At 51.5% G+C, this 19,284-nt stretch overlaps 1 protein-coding gene across 1 annotated transcript in view; it reads right to left on the bottom strand.

Annotated features, from left to right (window-relative positions):
• Nucleotides 1-19,284, bottom strand: part of FDFT1 (farnesyl-diphosphate farnesyltransferase 1) — a 204,768-nt gene that overhangs the window by 92,452 nt on the left and 93,032 nt on the right. The window contains exons 5-6 of the mRNA XM_086926190.1: nucleotides 18,697-18,888; nucleotides 17,298-17,474 (exon numbers count right to left, since the gene is read on the bottom strand). Of these exons, the coding sequence (XP_086782316.1) occupies nucleotides 17,298-17,474; nucleotides 18,697-18,888 (369 nt within the window). The remainder of the gene's footprint in view (nucleotides 1-17,297; nucleotides 17,475-18,696; nucleotides 18,889-19,284) is intronic.

Raw genomic sequence — 19,284 nt, 5'->3', positions numbered from 1 at the left:
TGAACAAACTGGTTGTCTGCAGCATTGAGCGTGCCCGACAGCGCTTTAAGACCCTTTAAAAGATATCCAGGCACAGTGCAGTGATTTTTTAATCTGCTCGACCCCGGCACGTGGTGAATCTGGCTGGGCTTGCATGCGATGCCTGGGGGAAGACGTCAATAATTCAATCGCAAAATTGAATGTTGTAACAAAAACAGACCAGGGTAGAATTACAGAAGGGATTAACACCCCCTCTGAAAATGGTAGGTGAGAAGGGGATGCTGCTTAATGAACATGACTGTACGATCTTGCATTAAGGTCAGAGCTTGGTGGAACTGACTGTAAAGTGAGCACACACACCAGAAATCACTACGGATGCAGATATGAAACAGATCAAGCTTAACAGGAAACGGCCAACACTGTGGAGGAATAATGAAAGAGTGCTTTTGTTGCACTGGCTCAAGGCGGTGCTGACATTCTGTAACACATGCAACAGAATCAAAACACGCTTCTGAGATAAAAAAATAATACAGGGAGATACAATCCGCATACGAAACCAGTGACAAGCAGCATAAGTAATGGTGTCAACGAGGAAGGGCATGGCTTTAGCAAGTGCCGGGTGTGTCAGCTGTAATGAATGTTGCTGCCTCGAGATCAGTTCTAGGTGTTCTAAATAAGATAACATTTCCTCCAACACGCATTTACAGATTTGAGTCATGGCAAGGGAGGCGACCATAGCGTGGAGAGAGAGAGGGGAGGTGCTGGTGTGGGAGGGGGGAGGTGCTGGTGTGGGAGGGGGAGGCTGTGATTGCGTGGAGAGAGGGGGGAGGTGCTGGTGTGGGAGGGGGAGGCTGTGATTGCGTGGAGAGAGAGGGGAGGTGCTGGTGTGGGAGGGGGGAGGTGCTGGTGTGGGAGGGGGAGGCTGTGATTGCGTGGAGAGAGAGGGGAGGTGCTGGTGTGGGAGGGGGAGGTGCTGGTGTGGGAGGGGGAGGCTGTGATTGCGTGGAGAGAGAGGGGAGGTGCTGGTGTGGGAGGGGGGAGTTGCTGGTGTGGGAGGAGTGCTGCTAGGGGAGGAGAAGCCGGATGCCGGATGGGGGCGGGAGAGGCTGGGCTTGCATGCAATGCGCGTGCATGTTCACGTGAACTTCATGAAAACCGTGGGGCTGAAAGCCCTTTGGTTTGAAGATGTTTTCGCCACATGAATTCTCGCTCCGCTCGATGCGCTTGAGCACATCGATAGGTCGCGAGACCTAAAAATAATACTTGCTTGCCAATGTTGAATAGTACTGCGAAAACAAAAATAAAAGTCCACTAACTGCGGGGCTACCACCGAGACTGATGAACGCCGGCTAAAAGGGTGAGCACAGTAAACTCTGTGTGCATCACGTACTGTAGTGTTTGTAAGAGTGTTGATATGCTGGCAAATGGCCGGAGGGAAGCCGGATGGGGGCGGGAGAGCCTAGTGGGGGGGCGGGAATGCGAGCGAGGGGAGGAGAAGTGTGCCAGGCGGATTAGGGAGATGCGCGGAGGGAAGCCGGATGGGGGCGGGAGAGCCTGGTGGGGGGGCGGGAATGCGAGCGAGGGGAGAAGTGTGGCAGGCGGATTAGGGAGATGCGCGTGCTTGTGTGGTCACGTGATCCGCTTTTGTGGTCACGTGACTCACATGCACTGTGGAAAAACTGCAGTGGTTTGACGAGTCAATGGAGCACTTGAATTTTCGCCTATTACATTCGCAAGCGAATGATAATAGGCGAAATCTAAAAACAGACGTTAATCCCAGTGTAGGAAGCTGGCTCTGTATATGGTATTGCCACTAGATGGTTATACTGTGCACAGAGTCCAGGTTTTCTCCAAATGGGTACAGAGCTCAACGTAAAACCCAAAGGGGTCCATTAGTGGTAGGGTGGGAAGCAGCCTTAGGCCTAACACAAAGGAGTAGAAGACATTTATTGACATCATTGATAACGGACACACAACTCAAGAAGGAGATCCAGAGCAATTTTAGAAAAACATACTTTGTATATTATTTTAAGACCAAGATCTTAGCAATATGGTAAGTAAATGTTTCAATAAAAATACTTTTCACTTTAAAAAAATCGACACTTAAAAACTTTACAGCACAGTTTAAGCTATCCTATGGGGAAAACAATATCGCAGTTAAACATGTAAGTAATACACTTACAATCCCAGTCTTCAGGACCAAATGTCAGCAAGGAGCAAGGGGCAAGTGAGTACCAAAACTGTACCACCAGTGGCACAGGGACAGCCGATTGCAGAGGTCAAAGTCAGAGTTCAGCCAAATGCTTTTAAATGAATACTGGGGTGCCTCGAGCCACACCGCTTGCAGACAGTTAAAGCTTTGTGTCTAAACAATGTCAGAATTTTGTAATTAGTTAATGCCATGTTGTAGCTCTAGCCGCCTAGCGGATCCAGTGCTGGTCTTTTTTGACCCAGTAATCTTTGGTTCTTCAGTCTTCACTCCACAATCTACAGGGGAGGTTTTTTTATGCCTTGCAGCTTTTTTTCTCCTACTTCGTTGCCAGATCCTTTTAATATTGCTTCCATGAAAAAGCAAGGCGACTACCAGGTGGTGCATCACCAGTACACTGGATTTAGCCAAACAAGGCTATCACAGAAGTTTAAGCATCCAATCCTTGCACTAGGTCACCAGTAGCAAATGGCAGCACACATACATAACCTCCGACTAAATCAGGATCCAAATGAGAGGCCTCACAAGAGTGCAATGTTGCAGGTTTTACAATATACCTACATGTTTTGCTGTATATCACACCGTTTTTTACTTGTAGACCAACATTTCCTCTTGCTAAATAAATTCTTCTGTAGCCTCCATTCTGAGCAAATGAAGTTCTTTTCACTGCTCAATTTCCGCACTGTTCCCAAACGATGCTCTGATTTATGGAGCTTTTCTAAAATACCAGAATGTACACTAAAAAAAATTCTTAAAGAATTCCAGAAAGCATGCCAGTACATGTTTTTCTGTACTTAGTGCTACAGAGTGAAAAGTAGTAAAATATACCAAGGTAATAGACACAAAGTGAAATCTGGACACAAGTGCAAACCGTAAAAAATGGCTTTAACAGAGATGCAAGCATCTAATCAACTCCATCTGTGCGTTATAGTAAACCTTTTAAACTAAGAACAGAGGACACGTAGCCACCCATCAGTATCTAACTATATAGTGAGCCATATCTTCAATCATTTGTTTGAGTCAATCGTGGTGTGCCTAGTGTTAGGAGCAACCCATCTACTCCAGGCATCTATCTAGCTCAACAATTAACTTCCCCTATCAATCGCCTTTGTTACAATACATGTACTACAAACAACTATGTTATTTGTGCTTCTGCCATCCTTCAGCGCTTTGAGACAAAGACACACTAAAGCAAGCTTAAATATCAGCATAACATCAAGCAGAAAGCATACATAAATAATTAAGACTATATCTGTCATAAATGAAAAAGAGAGGGAGAGCAGTTAGCCTAACGTCTAGGGCGGTCAACCTCGAATTTGGGGAACCAGGTTTGAGTGTCAGCAATGACGCTGAACATCCTGTGATTCTGGGCAACTCATTTAATCTCCCCGTGCCTAACAAAAATGAATGAGTCCTCATTAAACACAATTGGTGCTATGTAAAGCGATCTGATAACGGATACTGGGTCAAATTTGCGCTATATAAAACAGTGAAAAAGAAAAAAATACCCAGAAAGGGCAGGTCTACCTACGTTAGTAAGATTCTTTAGACAGCATCTTAATGCTGCGTGACCACTAAGGCAGAGGATAAGAAAATAAAACAAGCATTTACAATGCAATGGTCTTGTCATGGTTAAAGTTAGAGCTATTGGCATTGCTCATGACATTTTTATTTATGTTTTTAAAACATAAATAAATGGCATTGTCATTTACAATGCCAATAGCTTAATCGCTGGCAAATGCGAGACCTATTGCATTTGCACCCACACAGAGCCACCCACACAAGGTCACCCACACACACACACACACATACACATACAGAGCCACCCACACACACACACACACACACACACACACACACACAGAGCCACCCACACAGTCATTCGCATAGAGCCACCCACACAGTCATTCGCATAGAGCCACCCACACACAGACAGAGCCACCCGCACACACACACAGACAGAGCCACACAGACAGAGCCACCCACCCCCACACACACAGAGCCACCACACACACACACACACAGACAGAGCCACCACACACACACACACAAAGACAGACAGAGCCACCACACCCACAGACACACAAAGACAGACAGAGCCACCCACCCACAGACACACAAAGACAGACAGAGCCACCCACCCACAGACACACAAAGACAGACAGAGCCACCCACCCACAGACACACAAAGACAGACAGAGCCACCCAAGCCACACAGACAGAGCCACCCAAGCCACACAGACAGAGCCACCCAAGCCACACAGACAGAGCCACCCAAGCCACACAGACAGAGCCACCCAAGCCACACAGACAGAGCCACCCAAGCCACACACACACAGAGAGCCGCACACACAGAGAGCCGCACACACAGAGAGCCGCACACACAGAGAGCCGCACACACAGAGAGCCGCACACACAGAGAGCCGCACACACAGAGAGCCGCACACACAGAGAGCCGCACACACAGAGAGCCGCACACACAGAGAGCCGCACACACAGAGGGCCGCACACACAGAGGGCCGCACACGCAGAGGGCCGCACACGCAGAGGGCCGCACACGCAGAGGGCCGCACACGCAGAGGGCCGCACACGCAGAGGGCCGCACACACAGAGAGCCACACACACAGCAAGCACAGCCAAGGGGCAGTAGAGCAAGCACAGCCAAGGGGCAGTAGAGCAAGCACAGCCAAGGGGCAGTAGAGCAAGCACAGCCAAGGGGCAGTAGAGCAAGCACAGCCAAGGGGGCAGGAGAGCAAGCAGAGCCAGGGGGCAGGAGAGCAAGCACAGCCAGGGGGCAGGGGAGCAAGCACAGCCAGGGGGCAGGGGAGCAAGCACAGCCAGGGGGCAGGGGAGCAAGCACAGCCAGGGGGCAGGGGAGCAAGCACAGCCAGGGGGCAGGGGAGCAAGCACAGCCAGGGGGCAAGGGAGCAAGCACAGCCAGGGGGCAGGGGAGCAAGCACAGCCAGGGGGCAGGGAAGCAAGCACAGCCAGGGGGCAGGGAAGCAAGCACAGCCAGGGGGCAGGGGAGCAAGCACAGCCAGGGGGCAGGGGAGCAAGCACAGCCAGGGGGCAGGGGAGCAAGCACAGCCAGGGGGCAGGGGAGCAAGCACAGCCAGGGGGCAGGGGAGCAAGCACAGCGAGGGGGCAGGGGAGCAAGCACAGCGAGGGGGCAGGGGAGCAAGCACAGCGAGGGGGCAGGGGAGCAAGCACAGCGAGGGGGCAGGGGAGCAAGCACAGCGAGGGGGCAGGGGAGCAAGCACAGCGAGTGGGCAGGGGAGCAAGCACATGGTTGCCGCGCCCATGTGGGAGCAACTAGGATTAGCGTCAGTGAGTGTTGGCACATTTTGCGTGCCATTAGCGGTATTAATGGAGCTGGGGGAAAAGCGTACGCAAATTTGCCTGACCAGTTAATCGATATCGCATTGCCTTGCGACTGCGGATATGAGAACCTGGCGGCAAAGTACTGGCATTTTGCGTTTTCGCTTGTGGCAAACAGATCTATCTCCGGTTGTCCCCACTGCCGGAAGAATGGTTGGAGCACATTGGGGTGAATCTCCCATTCGTGCATCTGTTGACTGCCTGCTGAGCAGGTCGGCTATTTGATTGTTCTTGCCTGGGAGGTGTTCTGCCATGAGAAACATGTTCCTTTGAAGAGCCCATTTCCACACACTTTGAGCTAGATGCAACAGTTGTGGGGAATGTGTTCCTCCCTGTTTTTGAATATAATACATAGCTGTCATGTTGTCCGTCCGGATCAACACAGTCTTGTTGCATAAGTGTTTTTTGAACGCTTTTAGTGCTAGAAAGACCGCCATCAACTCTAGGAGGTTGATGTGCATCTTCTTTTGTTGTGTAGTCCAAAGACCCTGGACTGTGTAATGCAGGACATGGGCTCCCAGCCTATTAGGGATGCGTCCGCTGTCATCACCATTTGTGGCACAGGCTCCTGGAACAGTCGTCCTTTGCGAAGGTTTTGTGGATTCCACCAATGCAGAGAATTGTATGCCCGACTGGTCACCAACACTAGGTCTTTTAATTGTCCCTGAGCCTGGTTCCACTGCCTTGCTAGGCACTCCTGTAGCAGACGCATGTGTAGTCTGGCATGAGGGACTATGAATATGCAGGAGGCCATCATGCCTATTAGTTGCATGAACACTCGAGCTGGAGAGGAGTGTTGTGGTTTGAACCTTTGGATTAACGTTTGCATTCCGTTGATACGTGCTGTGTTTGGATATGCCTTTGCTGCAAGTGTATCTTTTGTAGCTCCCAAGTACTGTTGTACGTTTGAGGGTTGTAAGTGTGACTTTGGGTAGTTCAGCGAGAAACCTAGATTGTGCAGGAAATGAATGGTCTTAGACATGTGGCTGGCACATTGCTGGGCCGATGGCGCTTGTATTAGCCAATCGTCCAGATATGGGTACACATGAATGTGTTGTCTCCTGAGATGCGCCGCCACTGTTGCTAGGCATTTTGTGAACACCCGTGGAGCTGTTGTTACACTGAATGGTAGGACTTTGAACTGGTAGTGTTGTCCTTGAATTGTAAACCTGAGATACTCTGTGAGCAGGGTGTATTGGTATATGAAAGTATGCGTCTTTGAGGTCTAGAGTTGCTAGGAAGTCTCCCTGCCGCAGCAGTAGTAAGACTTGTTGCAGAGTGAGCATGTGAAAATGCTCTGACAAAATGTACTGGTTGAGGGGCCTGAGGTCCAATATTGGTCCCTTTTTGGGAATGAGGATGTATAGTGAGTATACTCCTGTTCCTTGATTTTTTAATGGGACCGGTTCTATGGCCCCCTTTTGCAGCATACTGATGACCTCTTGCTGCAATAATGTTTTATGGTCCTTTGACATTGGACGGTGTACCGGTGGTATGTTGGGTGGTGTGGATGTGAGTTCTAGGCAATAGCTATGTTGGATAATTTGCCTGACCCACTTGTCTGTAGTGATGTTTAGCCAGACTGGTAGGAACTGCTGTAGTCTTCCCCCGACTGGTGTTGTATGGTCTGGGGGTAGTGCCAAGAAATCACTGTTTGGTATTAGTGGAGGCTCTATTGGTATTGCCTCCACGCCCTCTGCCTTTGTTATTATTTCCTCGTTATCCACCACGATTTGTGTTTTTATTGTATGTGGATTGCATATTACTTTTGTATGTGGAGGATTGCTGCGATGTATTACCTCGCGGTCCTCCTCTGTAGTTTGAGCGACGAAAGGAGTCTCTGTGTTGTTGTGACTGAAGAGCCTCCATTGACTTTGCAGTCTCGGTGTCTTTTTTCAGTTTGTCCAGAATTGAGTCAACTGCTGGACCAAATAAAAAAATCAGGATTGATTGGCTGGTTGAGAATTGTGGTCTGGACCTCAGTCTTAAATCCAGATATGCGAAGCCATGCATGTCTCCTAAGCAGTACGCTTGTGTTGATCCTCCTGTGCTGGCCCCAATCTAAATGGGTGTGGTTGTGACGGAACCATTCCGTCATCAACACAGCCCAACCGTGACTGATGACGGAATGGTTCCGTCACAAGCATCGAAGGGGTTAATGGAGGCATTGGTAATTAACTTTCCCGCCTGTACAAGTTCATCGGCCTGCTCTTTGAAGGGCTCAGGTAAGTGTTGGAGAAGTGCTTCTAAGCTGTCATAATGCGCTCTGTCGTATCTAGCCAACAAGGATTGTGTATTGGCAATTCTCCATGAGTTTGCTGCTTGAGCAGCTCTCTCTTGCCTGATGCTTCTAAAATCTTTGACTCCTTATCTGGAGGAGGAGCCTCTCCAGTAGTTTGAGAATTAGCACGCTTACGTGCATTGGAGACTACCAATGAGTCTAAAGGCAGTTGTCCCCTGATGTAAGTAGGGTCTAATGGTGCAGCCCTATACTTTTTTTTAAATTCTAGGGTTGATGACACGTGCCCTAGCAGTGTCTTTGAATATGTCATTTGCGTGCTTTAGGATCCCTTTTAACATGGGAAGTGTTTTGACACTTTGTTGGACAGGCCACATGAAGGGCCGCTCTCCCCCGGCTCAACCAGGCCCGAGCCCAGGCCCACAAGTACCACACACCCCCATTGCACGTCCTCTGCCCCCTCAGAGACCCCTGCCCTCGAGCATGTCAACCTCGTGGGTCAAATCCACTGCCGGCCCTCGCGCCCATCCTGGGGCGCCATCTTGGACCATCCACCACGAGGCCGCCTGGCCCCCGATCGACCTCAACCCTGGGCCTGGTCCGACCTCAGACATCCCGGCACCACCATCCACCCAGGAGGTGAGCGGGCTACTTGGCAAGTCAATGGGAGAAAGAGGTGTCGATGGCTCTCCCCCGCCAAGTGCCGCTCGCCCATCGCCTCCCCGGGCGCCGGCTCCACCCCCCTGCTGGGTGTCTGGACTCCCTCATCCCGGACCTCCCGACCTCCAAGTGCGAGGGTCCGGACATCAAAGCACACCAGCCCTATAACTGGGGCAGCTCCAGAGCAGGAAGGCAGTTGTATCTTGGAGTCGAGAGACGCAAAGAAGAACTCATCCTTGACGGACTACTGGCGCTGCCATAGCTCTGTCTTGTGCACCATCGTCTGGCCTGCTGGTGCTGCCGCAACCTTCGTAACCTTCATATCCTTCATCGTCGTCGGGACCTGCTGGCGTGGCCGCGGACCATTTGTAACCATCATCTTCATCGGGACCTGCAGGCTCCGCCGCGGACCGTCGTTTTCTTCATCCATCTCGGGACCTGCTGGCTCCGCCGCGGCCCGATCATCTAGAACGCCGAGCTCGAGGATTGAGAGCTATTTTTCATCTTTTTGGTAACAAGACTGTCCCGCTACCCTTTTCCCAAACCAGAGACTAGAATCGAGGGGACCCCTGAGTCCAGACCTCCTTGTACCATTCCATCGTAAACTTAAAGAATTGCCTATAAAGTCTCGTTGAACTTCAACCTTGTGTGGTGTCCGTCTGTGGGGGGGAAGTTACTTGTCTGTACGATCGCTGGAGACGGCTCTCCCCGGAGACCTCTCCCCTTATCCTCGGCCGACCCTCCCGGTCCGTCTAACATTGGTGGCCAGCGGCGCGATCCGAATCACCGCATAAACGTACAGAGAGTAGCTCACCCCACGACGAAATCACAATGACAACTAAAGAAAGCGGATCAACCGAGAAGTTCCAGATGGAGAAATTGGATGAGTACAGCCATCGTGAACTAAAACAATTCTGCATCGAACTAGGTATCGCTACCACCGGACTAAGTACCAAAGACGATTTTAAGCATGCCCTAGAGTCTTGGGCAGAAACCGGGGCCGCCGGAACCCCCGATCAGAGCACCGCAGCAAAAACCACCACGGCCCCTGAAGAGCAAAGAACGGGTCTCTCGCAAGACGAGATCCAGGAAAGAGAAAAAACCCGACTACACGAGCTGGAAATGGCCCGACTCAAAATGGACATTGAGCTTAAGTTGGCCGAACAAAAAATCAACTTAGAGCACCTGCGTCTCCGAGAAGAAAGAGAGGAGAAACAGAGACAAAGGGAGCTCGAGGAAAAGAAACTAGCGTACGAACACGAGCGGAACCTAGCTGAGATCAACCTACGCAAGCAGAATAAAGGAGTAGGGGTGCCCGAGCAACCCCACTCCCCAGGGGCAACAGAGAAAAAGGTACACATCCCCAAGGATGTCGTCCGAGAATACTTCCGAGAGGACGACATCCAGCAATGGTTTAAGGCCTATGAAATCGCTATGACTGCACACCGGATCGATAGAAGCGATTGGGGAGCCGGTCTATGGGGGAGATTCCTCAATGAGGGCCGCGATGCCCTGCTACAGCTCCCGGACCACCAGATGACCTCCTATGACCATATGAAAGCTGCACTCCTCACCCGCTATGGCCTCACACCCGAAATGTACCGTCAGAGGTTCCGAGACTGCACCCGCATCCCGGGTACAACTTGGGTGGACTATGTAAACTACTTTAGCCGAGCCTTCGAGGGCTGGATCAAAGGAAGCAACGTCACAACCTACGAACAACTGTTTAATCTTATGGTATGGGAGCATCTGTCGAACAATTGCTTCATTGAACTCCGCCAGCACCTCCTCGACAGCAAGTTAACGGATCCCCGGCAGCTCGCAGCCGAAGCTGACCGGTGGGAGATCACCAGAGTGGGCCGGAATGGGTCCTACGAACAGAACCGGAACAACAATGGTCAGCACCGTCCCCGAGGGGGAGGAGGGGGCCAAGGACGAGGAAGAGACAACGCCCCGGTCGCCCCCGCTACCAGCACCACCCCCCCGGCCAACCGGGGCAGCACCCCGGCGCGACCGGGATACCGAGCCAATGTTACGTGCCATCGATGCCAACGAGTCGGCCACTATGCGAACGACCCAAACTGCCCCCAGTACCAGAGCCCAAGGCCCCGCCAGGTAGCTGCTGCTGCCCTGGGGGAGGAACAGATCATAGAGGAACAAGAGGAATATGAACAAGAGCATCAAGAATGGGAGCCAGCCGCCATGGCCCTAGCCTGCTTAGGGGGGAGAGACATGGTCCCGCGGGTCCCCCTACCCGCTAACACCCAGAAGTACAGCCAATGGGTGAGCATCAATGGACGCCGGGCCGAAGCCCTTCGTGACACCGGGGCCAGTGTAACAGCCGTCCGCTGTCACCTGGTGACCCCAGAACAATATCTACCGAACATTCTCTGCCCGGTACGTTCAGCCGATAACTCAGAAAGTCTGTGTCGGATGGCCTGCGTCCCTTTCGAATGGGGAGGGGTCTCCGGCATGTTGAAGGTAACAGTCCGAGACGATGCCCCCGTAGACTGCCTCCTGGGGAATGACCTTGAAAGCTCTCCGTGGGCAGCCGTAGAACGAAGAGAACACCTGGGGATGTTAGGCGTCCCAGACTGGGCGTGTGTCACCACCCGGTCCATGGCCGCCCGTGCCAACCACCGCCCAGAAGAACCCGAATGGCCGGCGCCACCGCCTCCGGTCGCCCCAGCCGAAACCACCGACCATGACGTCCCCCCCGAACCAGCTCAACCTTCCGACCTCGCTAACCTCGACCAGTGGCCTCAAGAGGGGGGGCCCACGCAAGAGCAATTTCGCCAGGAACAGAAGACCTGTCCCTCCCTCGAGGGACTCCGCCAGCAAGCGCTCGCCCAAAGCGCAGGGGACACCTCCGGAACTCACTGGGTCTACTGGGACAATGATCTGCTGTACAGTGAGCAAAGAATCGCAGAGCTGGGGGCCAGCCGAGTACTAGTGGTGCCGCTCCGTTTTAGAGACTTTCTGCTAAACCTGGCCCACGATGTCCCCCTAGCCGGACACCTGGGACAAGATAAAACCTACAGTCGCCTAGTGACCCACTTCTTCTGGCCCAAAATGAGAAACGATGTACACCAGCACTGCCGATCTTGCCCCACATGCCAAGCCAGTGGAAAGAGCGGCCGCAAACTAAAGGCCCCCCTGCAACCTTTTCCCGTGGTCACCACCCCGTTCGAGAGGGTCGGGATAGACATCGTGGGACCCCTGGACCCGCGTACCAAACAAGGCCATCGATTCATCTTGGTGCTAGTGGACCACGCCACCCGCTACCCTGAGGCTGTTCCCCTGCGGACTGTGACAGCCCCGGTAGTCGGCCGGGCTCTAATGGGGATCTTCTCCCGGGTGGGCTTCCCCCGAGAAGTCGTTAGCGACAGAGGCACAAACTTTATTTCTAAATATATGAAATCTCTCTGGCAACAGTGCGGGGTTACCTACCGATTCACGACCCCCTATCACCCTCAAGGGAACGGACTCGTTGAGCGGTTCAACCGCACGCTAAAAGGGATGATCGGGGGGTTGGAAGAACCCCTCCGCCGCCAGTGGGATGTGCTGCTACCGTGCCTCCTCTTCGCCTATCGGGAGGTCCCTCAGAAGTCCCTGGGCTTCAGCCCGTTTGAACTGCTATACGGACACCCAGTGCGGGGACCACTCAGCCTAGTCAAGGAAGGCTGGGAGATGCCCCCGCTAAAGAACCCTCCAGATGTCTTCCGGTACCTCCTAACCCTCCGCAACCAGACCCGGCGGTTCAGGGAGCTGGCGAAAGCTAACCTAGAGGCCAGCCAAGAGGACATGAAAAAGTGGTATGACCGGAATGCCTCTTCCATTGAATTTGAACCTGGCCAACAGGTATGGGTGATGTCCCCCACCGAGCCATGCGCCCTGCAAGACAAATGGACGGGGCCCTTCAAAGTAGTCGAGCGCAAGGGCCCTGCCACCTATCTCATCGACATGGAATCGCCCCGGAACCCCCTCTGGGTCCTCCACGCTAACAGACTGAAGCCCCACTTTGTGCGTACAGAACTCAGCCTCCTGATGGCCACAGACAATGGGGCTGAAGAAGACTCCGAGCCCCTCCCTGACCTCCTACGGACTCGGGAGCAAGACGGCTCCGTGGATGGGGTCCGACTCTCGGAGGCCCTCACCAGAGAGCAACACCAGGAGTGTCGAGTCCTCCTGTCACAGTTCGCCAACCTGTTCTCCCTCACCCCAGGTGTCACTTCCTGGTGTGTGCACGATGTGGACACGGGGGACAGCCCCCCTATCCGCCACCGGGCCTACCGCGTGCCAGATCGGGTACGGGCCTGCATCCAGGAAGAAGTAGCCAAGATGCTCGCGCTCGGGGTCATCGAGCCCTCAGACAGCCCCTGGGCCAGCCCTGTAGTACTGGTCCCCAAAGCAGCTGCCCCCGGCACCACACCAGAACTCCGGTTCTGCGTTGACTACCGGGGCTTGAATGCGGTCACCAGAACAGACGCGCATCCCATCCCCCGGGCAGATGAACTAATCGACCGCATGGGAGCTGCCCGCTACCTCAGTATCTTCGACCTGACGGCGGGCTACTGGCAAATCGGCCTCACACCCCGGGCGCAAGAACGCTCTGCCTTTTCCACCCCCGATGGCCATTACCATTTCACCGTCATGCCCTTCGGCATGAAGAATGCCCCAGCAACATTCCAACGGCTCGTCAATCAGGTCCTGGCGGGGCTCGAAGAATTCAGCGCCGCCTACCTAGACGACATCGCTGTATACAGCCACCATTGGTCCGAACACCTCCACCACCTCCGAACAGTGCTGCAAGCCCTTCAGCGAGCTGGCCTCACGATCAAGGCCAGCAAGTGTCAAATTGGGCAAGGGTCTGTAACCTACCTCGGGCACCAGGTGGGAAGCGGCCTGGTGGCCCCTCTGCAGCTAAAAATTGCCGCCATCCAATCCTGGCAGCCCCCCATCACCCAGACCGAAGTACGAGCCTTCCTGGGCCTCACGGGCTATTACCGAAGGTTCGTGAAAGACTATGGTACGATGGTGGGGCCCCTCACAGAACTCACGTCAAAGAACCAGCCCAAGAAAGTCAACTGGACCCCCGAGTGTCAAGCTGCATTTGAACAATTGAAAGCCGCCATGTGTTCCGCCCCTGTGCTCCAGGCCCCCGACTACAGCCGGGAGTTCGTCGTCCAGACGGATGCCTCCGACCACGGCATTGGGGCGGTCCTGTCGCAATTGAACACCGAAGGCCTTGATCAGCCAGTGGCCTTCATCAGCCGGCGACTCCTACCACGGGAACAACGCTGGAGCACCATAGAGAGGGAGGCCTTCGCTGTGGTCTGGGCCCTCAAGAAACTCCGGCCCTACCTTTTTGGTACCCACTTTCGGGTGCAGACCGACCACCGACCCCTGCAGTGGCTGATGCAGATGCGGGGGGAAAACCCGAAGTTACTACGCTGGTCCATCTCCCTGCAGGGTATGGACTTCACAGTTGAACACCGGCCTGGGCCAGATCACGCCAACGCGGATGGCCTGTCCCGATTCTTCCGCCTCGACGAGGAGAGTCCCCAAGAAGATGGGTAACTCTCCCCGCCTTCAGCTGGGGGGGACGCATGTTGGACAGGCCACATGAAGGGCCGCTCTCCCCCGGCTCAACCAGGCCCGAGCCCAGGCCCACAAGTACCACACACCCCCATTGCACGTCCTCTGCCCCCTCAGAGACCCCTGCCCTCGAGCATGTCAACCTCGTGGGTCAAATCCACTGCCGGCCCTCGCGCCCATCCTGGGGCGCCATCTTGGACCATCCACCACGAGGCCGCCTGGCCCCCGATCGACCTCAACCCTGGGCCTGGTCCGACCTCAGACATCCCGGCACCACCATCCACCCAGGAGGTGAGCGGGCTACTTGGCAAGTCAATGGGAGAAAGAGGTGTCGATGGCTCTCCCCCGCCAAGTGCCGCTCGCCCATCGCCTCCCCGGGCGCCGGCTCCACCCCCCTGCTGGGTGTCTGGACTCCCTCATCCCGGACCTCCCGACCTCCAAGTGCGAGGGTCCGGACATCAAAGCACACCAGCCCTATAACTGGGGCAGCTCCAGAGCAGGAAGGCAGTTGTATCTTGGAGTCGAGAGACGCAAAGAAGAACTCATCCTTGACGGACTACTGGCGCTGCCATAGCTCTGTCTTGTGCACCATCGTCTGGCCTGCTGGTGCTGCCGCAACCTTCGTAACCTTCATATCCTTCATCGTCGTCGGGACCTGCTGGCGTGGCCGCGGACCGTTTGTAACCATCATCTTCATCGGGACCTGCAGGCTCCGCCGCGGACCGTCGTTTTCTTCATCCATCTCGGGACCTGCTGGCTCCGCCGCGGCCCGATCATCTAGAACGCCGAGCTCGAGGATTGAGAGCTATTTTTCATCTTTTTGGTAACAAGACTGTCCCGCTACCCTTTTCCCAAACCAGAGACTAGAATCGAGGGGACCCCTGAGTCCAGACCTCCTTGTACCATTCCATCGTAAACTTAAAGAATTGCCTATAAAGTCTCGTTGAACTTCAACCTTGTGTGGTGTCCGTCTGTGGGGGGGAAGTTACTTGTCTGTACGATCGCTGGAGACGGCTCTCCCCGGAGACCTCTCCCCTTATCCTCGGCCGACCCTCCCGGTCCGTCTAACACACTTTTTTCTGATGTTGCAAGCGTATCAAACAGAAAGTCTTCCTCTATAGGATCTGCATGCATTTCTACATTATGGTAGAGCACTGCTCTATCTATTAATGAGTTGAATGCCACTGTGTCTTCTGTAGGTAATGGTCTAGCTGGGTATGCAGGTGTGTCTATAATGGGTTGAGTCTCATCAGGGTCTGGGTCATCTCCCCCAATGATTGTGAGTTGGGGTCTACATCTGGGTTTTGTGGACTTCCAAAATTACCATCTGTGTCCTGATCTACATCTGGCTCGTAGTCAGAGCGTGTAGGGGAGTATGGTGCATGTGGAGTAGTAGGCACAGCTGGAGAGATAGGCTCGAAAAGAATAGGAGAGGTTGCACAGTCTCTTTTCTTTTTGAGTGGAATAGTAGAAAAGTCTTCAGCAGGGGCTGGTATTCTTCCTTTTGTAAACAGTCACTTTTCCAGTATTTGGTCAATATATAGTTTAGACTGATCTTCTGTAGAGGGGTCTGGATGGATGATCTCCTCTTCCACAGTCTTTCGCCTTGGCGCCAATGTTTTTGGTTTGACCTTTTTCAGTTCGATGCCTTTTTTCGGTTCGACCAGTTTTGGTGCCTGGATCAGCTTATGAGGCTTTATGGGCAGTGTCTGCCCTATCGGTTTTGTCGGTGCAACGAATTTCACAGGTTGCACCACTGTTTTTGGGCCGATTGGTTTTGTTGGTTCGATAACCTTTATCGGGCTTTTCGGCTTGTTCGGCTGTAGAGGTGTCCTCGGAGCCTGTGGCTTCGGCTCGATGCTCTTCTTCGGATCGATGGGCTTCGGCTCGACTGTTTTTGGTTTGTCTACTTTAGGTTTCGCTTTCGGTTCGACAACAGTTTTGGGCTTAGCCCTTTTGGCTTCGTAGACAATCTTTTGTCCCTTTTCGGATGTCGAACTGGATTTGTTCGAGTCGATGGGCCTTGGCTTCGAAAGTTTATATGGAACGCTGGCTTTCGGCTCGGCGCCCTTTGTGTTTATCACCTTCGGTTCGACGGCGTTCGGTCCGAAGACTGTTGTGTCGATGACTTTTGGTTTCGGTTGAACCGATCTTGGATGACGTGTCTCAGAAGGCTCTTTTTGTATATTCTTAGCCGGGCTGTATTGCAGGGCTATAGAATCAGTGTTTAGATCTTGGCTAAGGCCTGCTGGCGATGCCTCGACCGGAGTCTCTGAAAATGGCGTAGTGCCTGTGTGGGGCGGTGTACTCACGGTTCGCCCCCGTTGTCATCGGAGTAGTCTTCGACAGCTACGATGTCTTGGTCGTACTCCTTGACCTCGACGATTTGTTCTTCCTCGTCGATATAATAGTCAGAGTCGTGCTCGGAGTCTTGATCCGAATCTTCGACGTCATCTAGTTCTTCCTCGTCGTCGAAGATATTCTCGTGCTCCGGTGCCGACCTCTGCATCTCTTGCCTTGCCGCCCGCCGATTCCGGATCGTTTTCTTGGACCGGAACTGGGCACAAGCTAGGCAATCGCTTTCATTATGATCTGGCGATAAACATTTGTTGCATACAGGATGCTTATCTGTATTCAGAAACTTTGAGTTGCACTGCAGGCAGTAATTGAATGGACTTCGTTCCATCGACCGTCGGTCTACATGGCGTCGAGAAGGCCAACCGGCCCGATTCGACGACCCGAGTGCAAGTAGATTGTGAAGAAAGCTTTTCGGTACCGATCGAAAACAATACCGATGAAACCGAAGGCCTTTTGGCCTTTAGATAAGTTTACTTCGATTCCGAACTTGGAGTACAGGAAAATGCATCCGAACCCAATGTCGGAAAAAAAGATGGAGAGGATGCCCATGCGCACTGTAGTCCAAGGGAGGAGACACCTATCTTGTGATACTTCGAAAACTCTTCCAGGACAACAATGTGCAATCATCCGGACCCAACACTAGGCGGCGATCTATGCACAGTTATGAATTCAGCAGCCACATGCTTCGAACTTTTTTTGTTCCCACATAAGAGACAACGCACACAACACAATATTCATACACATTCTCCTAAATACCAAGTTTAATTTATATGCAGTGGATGAGGTGTCATTTAAAAGGGAAGAAAAGTTACTCACAATACTGTTAATATACAGAATAATCAAAGAAATGTGTGAATTTCGAAAATGTTGACTTACTTGTGGAATAGCGCAAAAGTTGAAGACACTTTGATTTTTCAATCGAGAAAGGTATGTGAGGACGTCTGGCACATGGTGGAGGGCGTTGGTAATCAGGTCATTCATGCAATGCACTGCTGAGTCTAGGTTTTCTGGTTTTGCCAGGTCTGACAGTTTTTTAGCATATCTGCTCCACACCTAGAGTTAAAAAAAAAAGTCGCCAGGAAATATTAACTACAGAATTGGCGAGGATGGGAAGGTGGCCCTATAAACCATTACTATTGGCGAGGGTGGGAAGGTGGCCCTATAAACCATTACTAGGGATAGTCTTGTTGAAACAGCAAACATGACCACTATTTCTTTCTAAAGTACAAGAAGATTAAAAAGCAAGTTCTTGAAAAACTGCAGAAATCTCAATTATTTATTTGATCACCAAGCCTAATTTTTTAAGTAAACTTTCCTTAGACAGAGCAGCTCAAGTTCTTACAATCCTACCTTGAAGGAAGAAACATTTCAGGGGGAGTGCAGGCAGTAAAAAGACAGTAGTAGCAATAGACTTAACAAGAAATGAAACAAAATAGGGACTAACACGCTGCTATGTGCTTTATAAAACACACTCCTTGTTGCTCAAAGCTCATTATGAGCAAGACATAGCACTTGGAAAACAAAACAAATATTAATTAATTGAATACGTTTTAGCAAAATGGGTGCGGTTATTTTGGTATGGGAGAATCAGGTTTTATTTCCAAATTCAAAGTACATGTAACAGCCTAATATTGGTGGTCTTTGTGTAGAACTCAAATTATATCTCAGTGTACAGAATTGTAACATATTCTAAGTGAACACTAAGGAGATTGTAATCAGAACAATGCAACTGTTAAATCACTTTATTTGAAGATTAAAGCAACATTTCAAAAATACTTAAATCTATCTAAATTATATAATGCACAAACTCAACATTAACTTCACCATTTGTTTTACCACTTTCCCTTAATTTATGAAGTTGTAGCCAATAACAATAAATAGGAGAGCCAAAGCTTCACACATCTTTTAGAACAGGTAAGTTATCCAAGGACTTGTGTACACTGCAAGAAACAATATCTAAATCTACACCAGAAAGTAGCAAGCTAATCTGCCAAAATCAATTTTAAGCGACAAAATACGCTCCGGGGCGAGTTGTGTGCTATACATTTACATATAACATAACTGTAGCAAGTCGCAGGTCTAGATTTCTCAGAAAAAGGGCAACTGGAGCAAATTACAAGGATGCTTTCAAAAAACCTCTTTCCTCTTGACCTGCAGGGCCCCATCCACTGATTAGTGACCTTGCTCACTTTGAACACTACCACCAGTCTATATCTGAAACTTATATAATGGACTGAGACTCTACAGAGTTGGGATAACTTATGGGTTCTTTTACCTCTCTGGGCCAGAACTCTCGACCATCAAGTTCGTCCTCCAGGTAATCCCGAATGATGTTGGTTTTCTGCAGGAAAAGGCCCATGGAATTGGAGAGCTGTGTGTCCTGACCAACAATGGGGTCTTCCAGTTCTGAAGCAGAAAACAGACGGGAAAGGCCAATTCCTACAAGTCCAGCCACATAGTGACAATACTGCAAGGAAAACGTGGTGGTTAATATCATTAGGTTTACGTTGGAAAAGTCTTAAATCTCCTTTTCAGGAAAAACTGTACTACAGAAATATGGTAATTTCATTACAAGACCGGAGGCTACATTATGCATACAACTTTAAATGCAGATCCCAGCAGCCGCATCACAATACAAAGTTCCAAATGCAACAAAGGCAACAGCTAAATGCCATGAGCCAACAACAAACAGCCTCTTTTAAATGCGCCTCCCAAGCAGATAAGTTTAACCTTATACTTCTCTTTGATTATCTCTGTTTTCTCGTTTTTTAGAGGTTTTATATGTAATATACTGGGGTTATATTGCTATGACTGTGTGCTTATGGTGTGGTAGTTCCCTTCCCCCGTAATCCTAAACACCCTT

The sequence above is a fragment of the Lissotriton vulgaris genome, chromosome 6 (genome assembly GCF_964263255.1).
Source record: "Lissotriton vulgaris chromosome 6, aLisVul1.2, whole genome shotgun sequence".
Classification (NCBI taxonomy): Eukaryota; Metazoa; Chordata; class Amphibia; order Caudata; family Salamandridae; genus Lissotriton; species Lissotriton vulgaris.
Note: the sequence above shows the minus strand (reverse complement) of the source record. Positions and strands in the feature narration are given on the sequence as shown.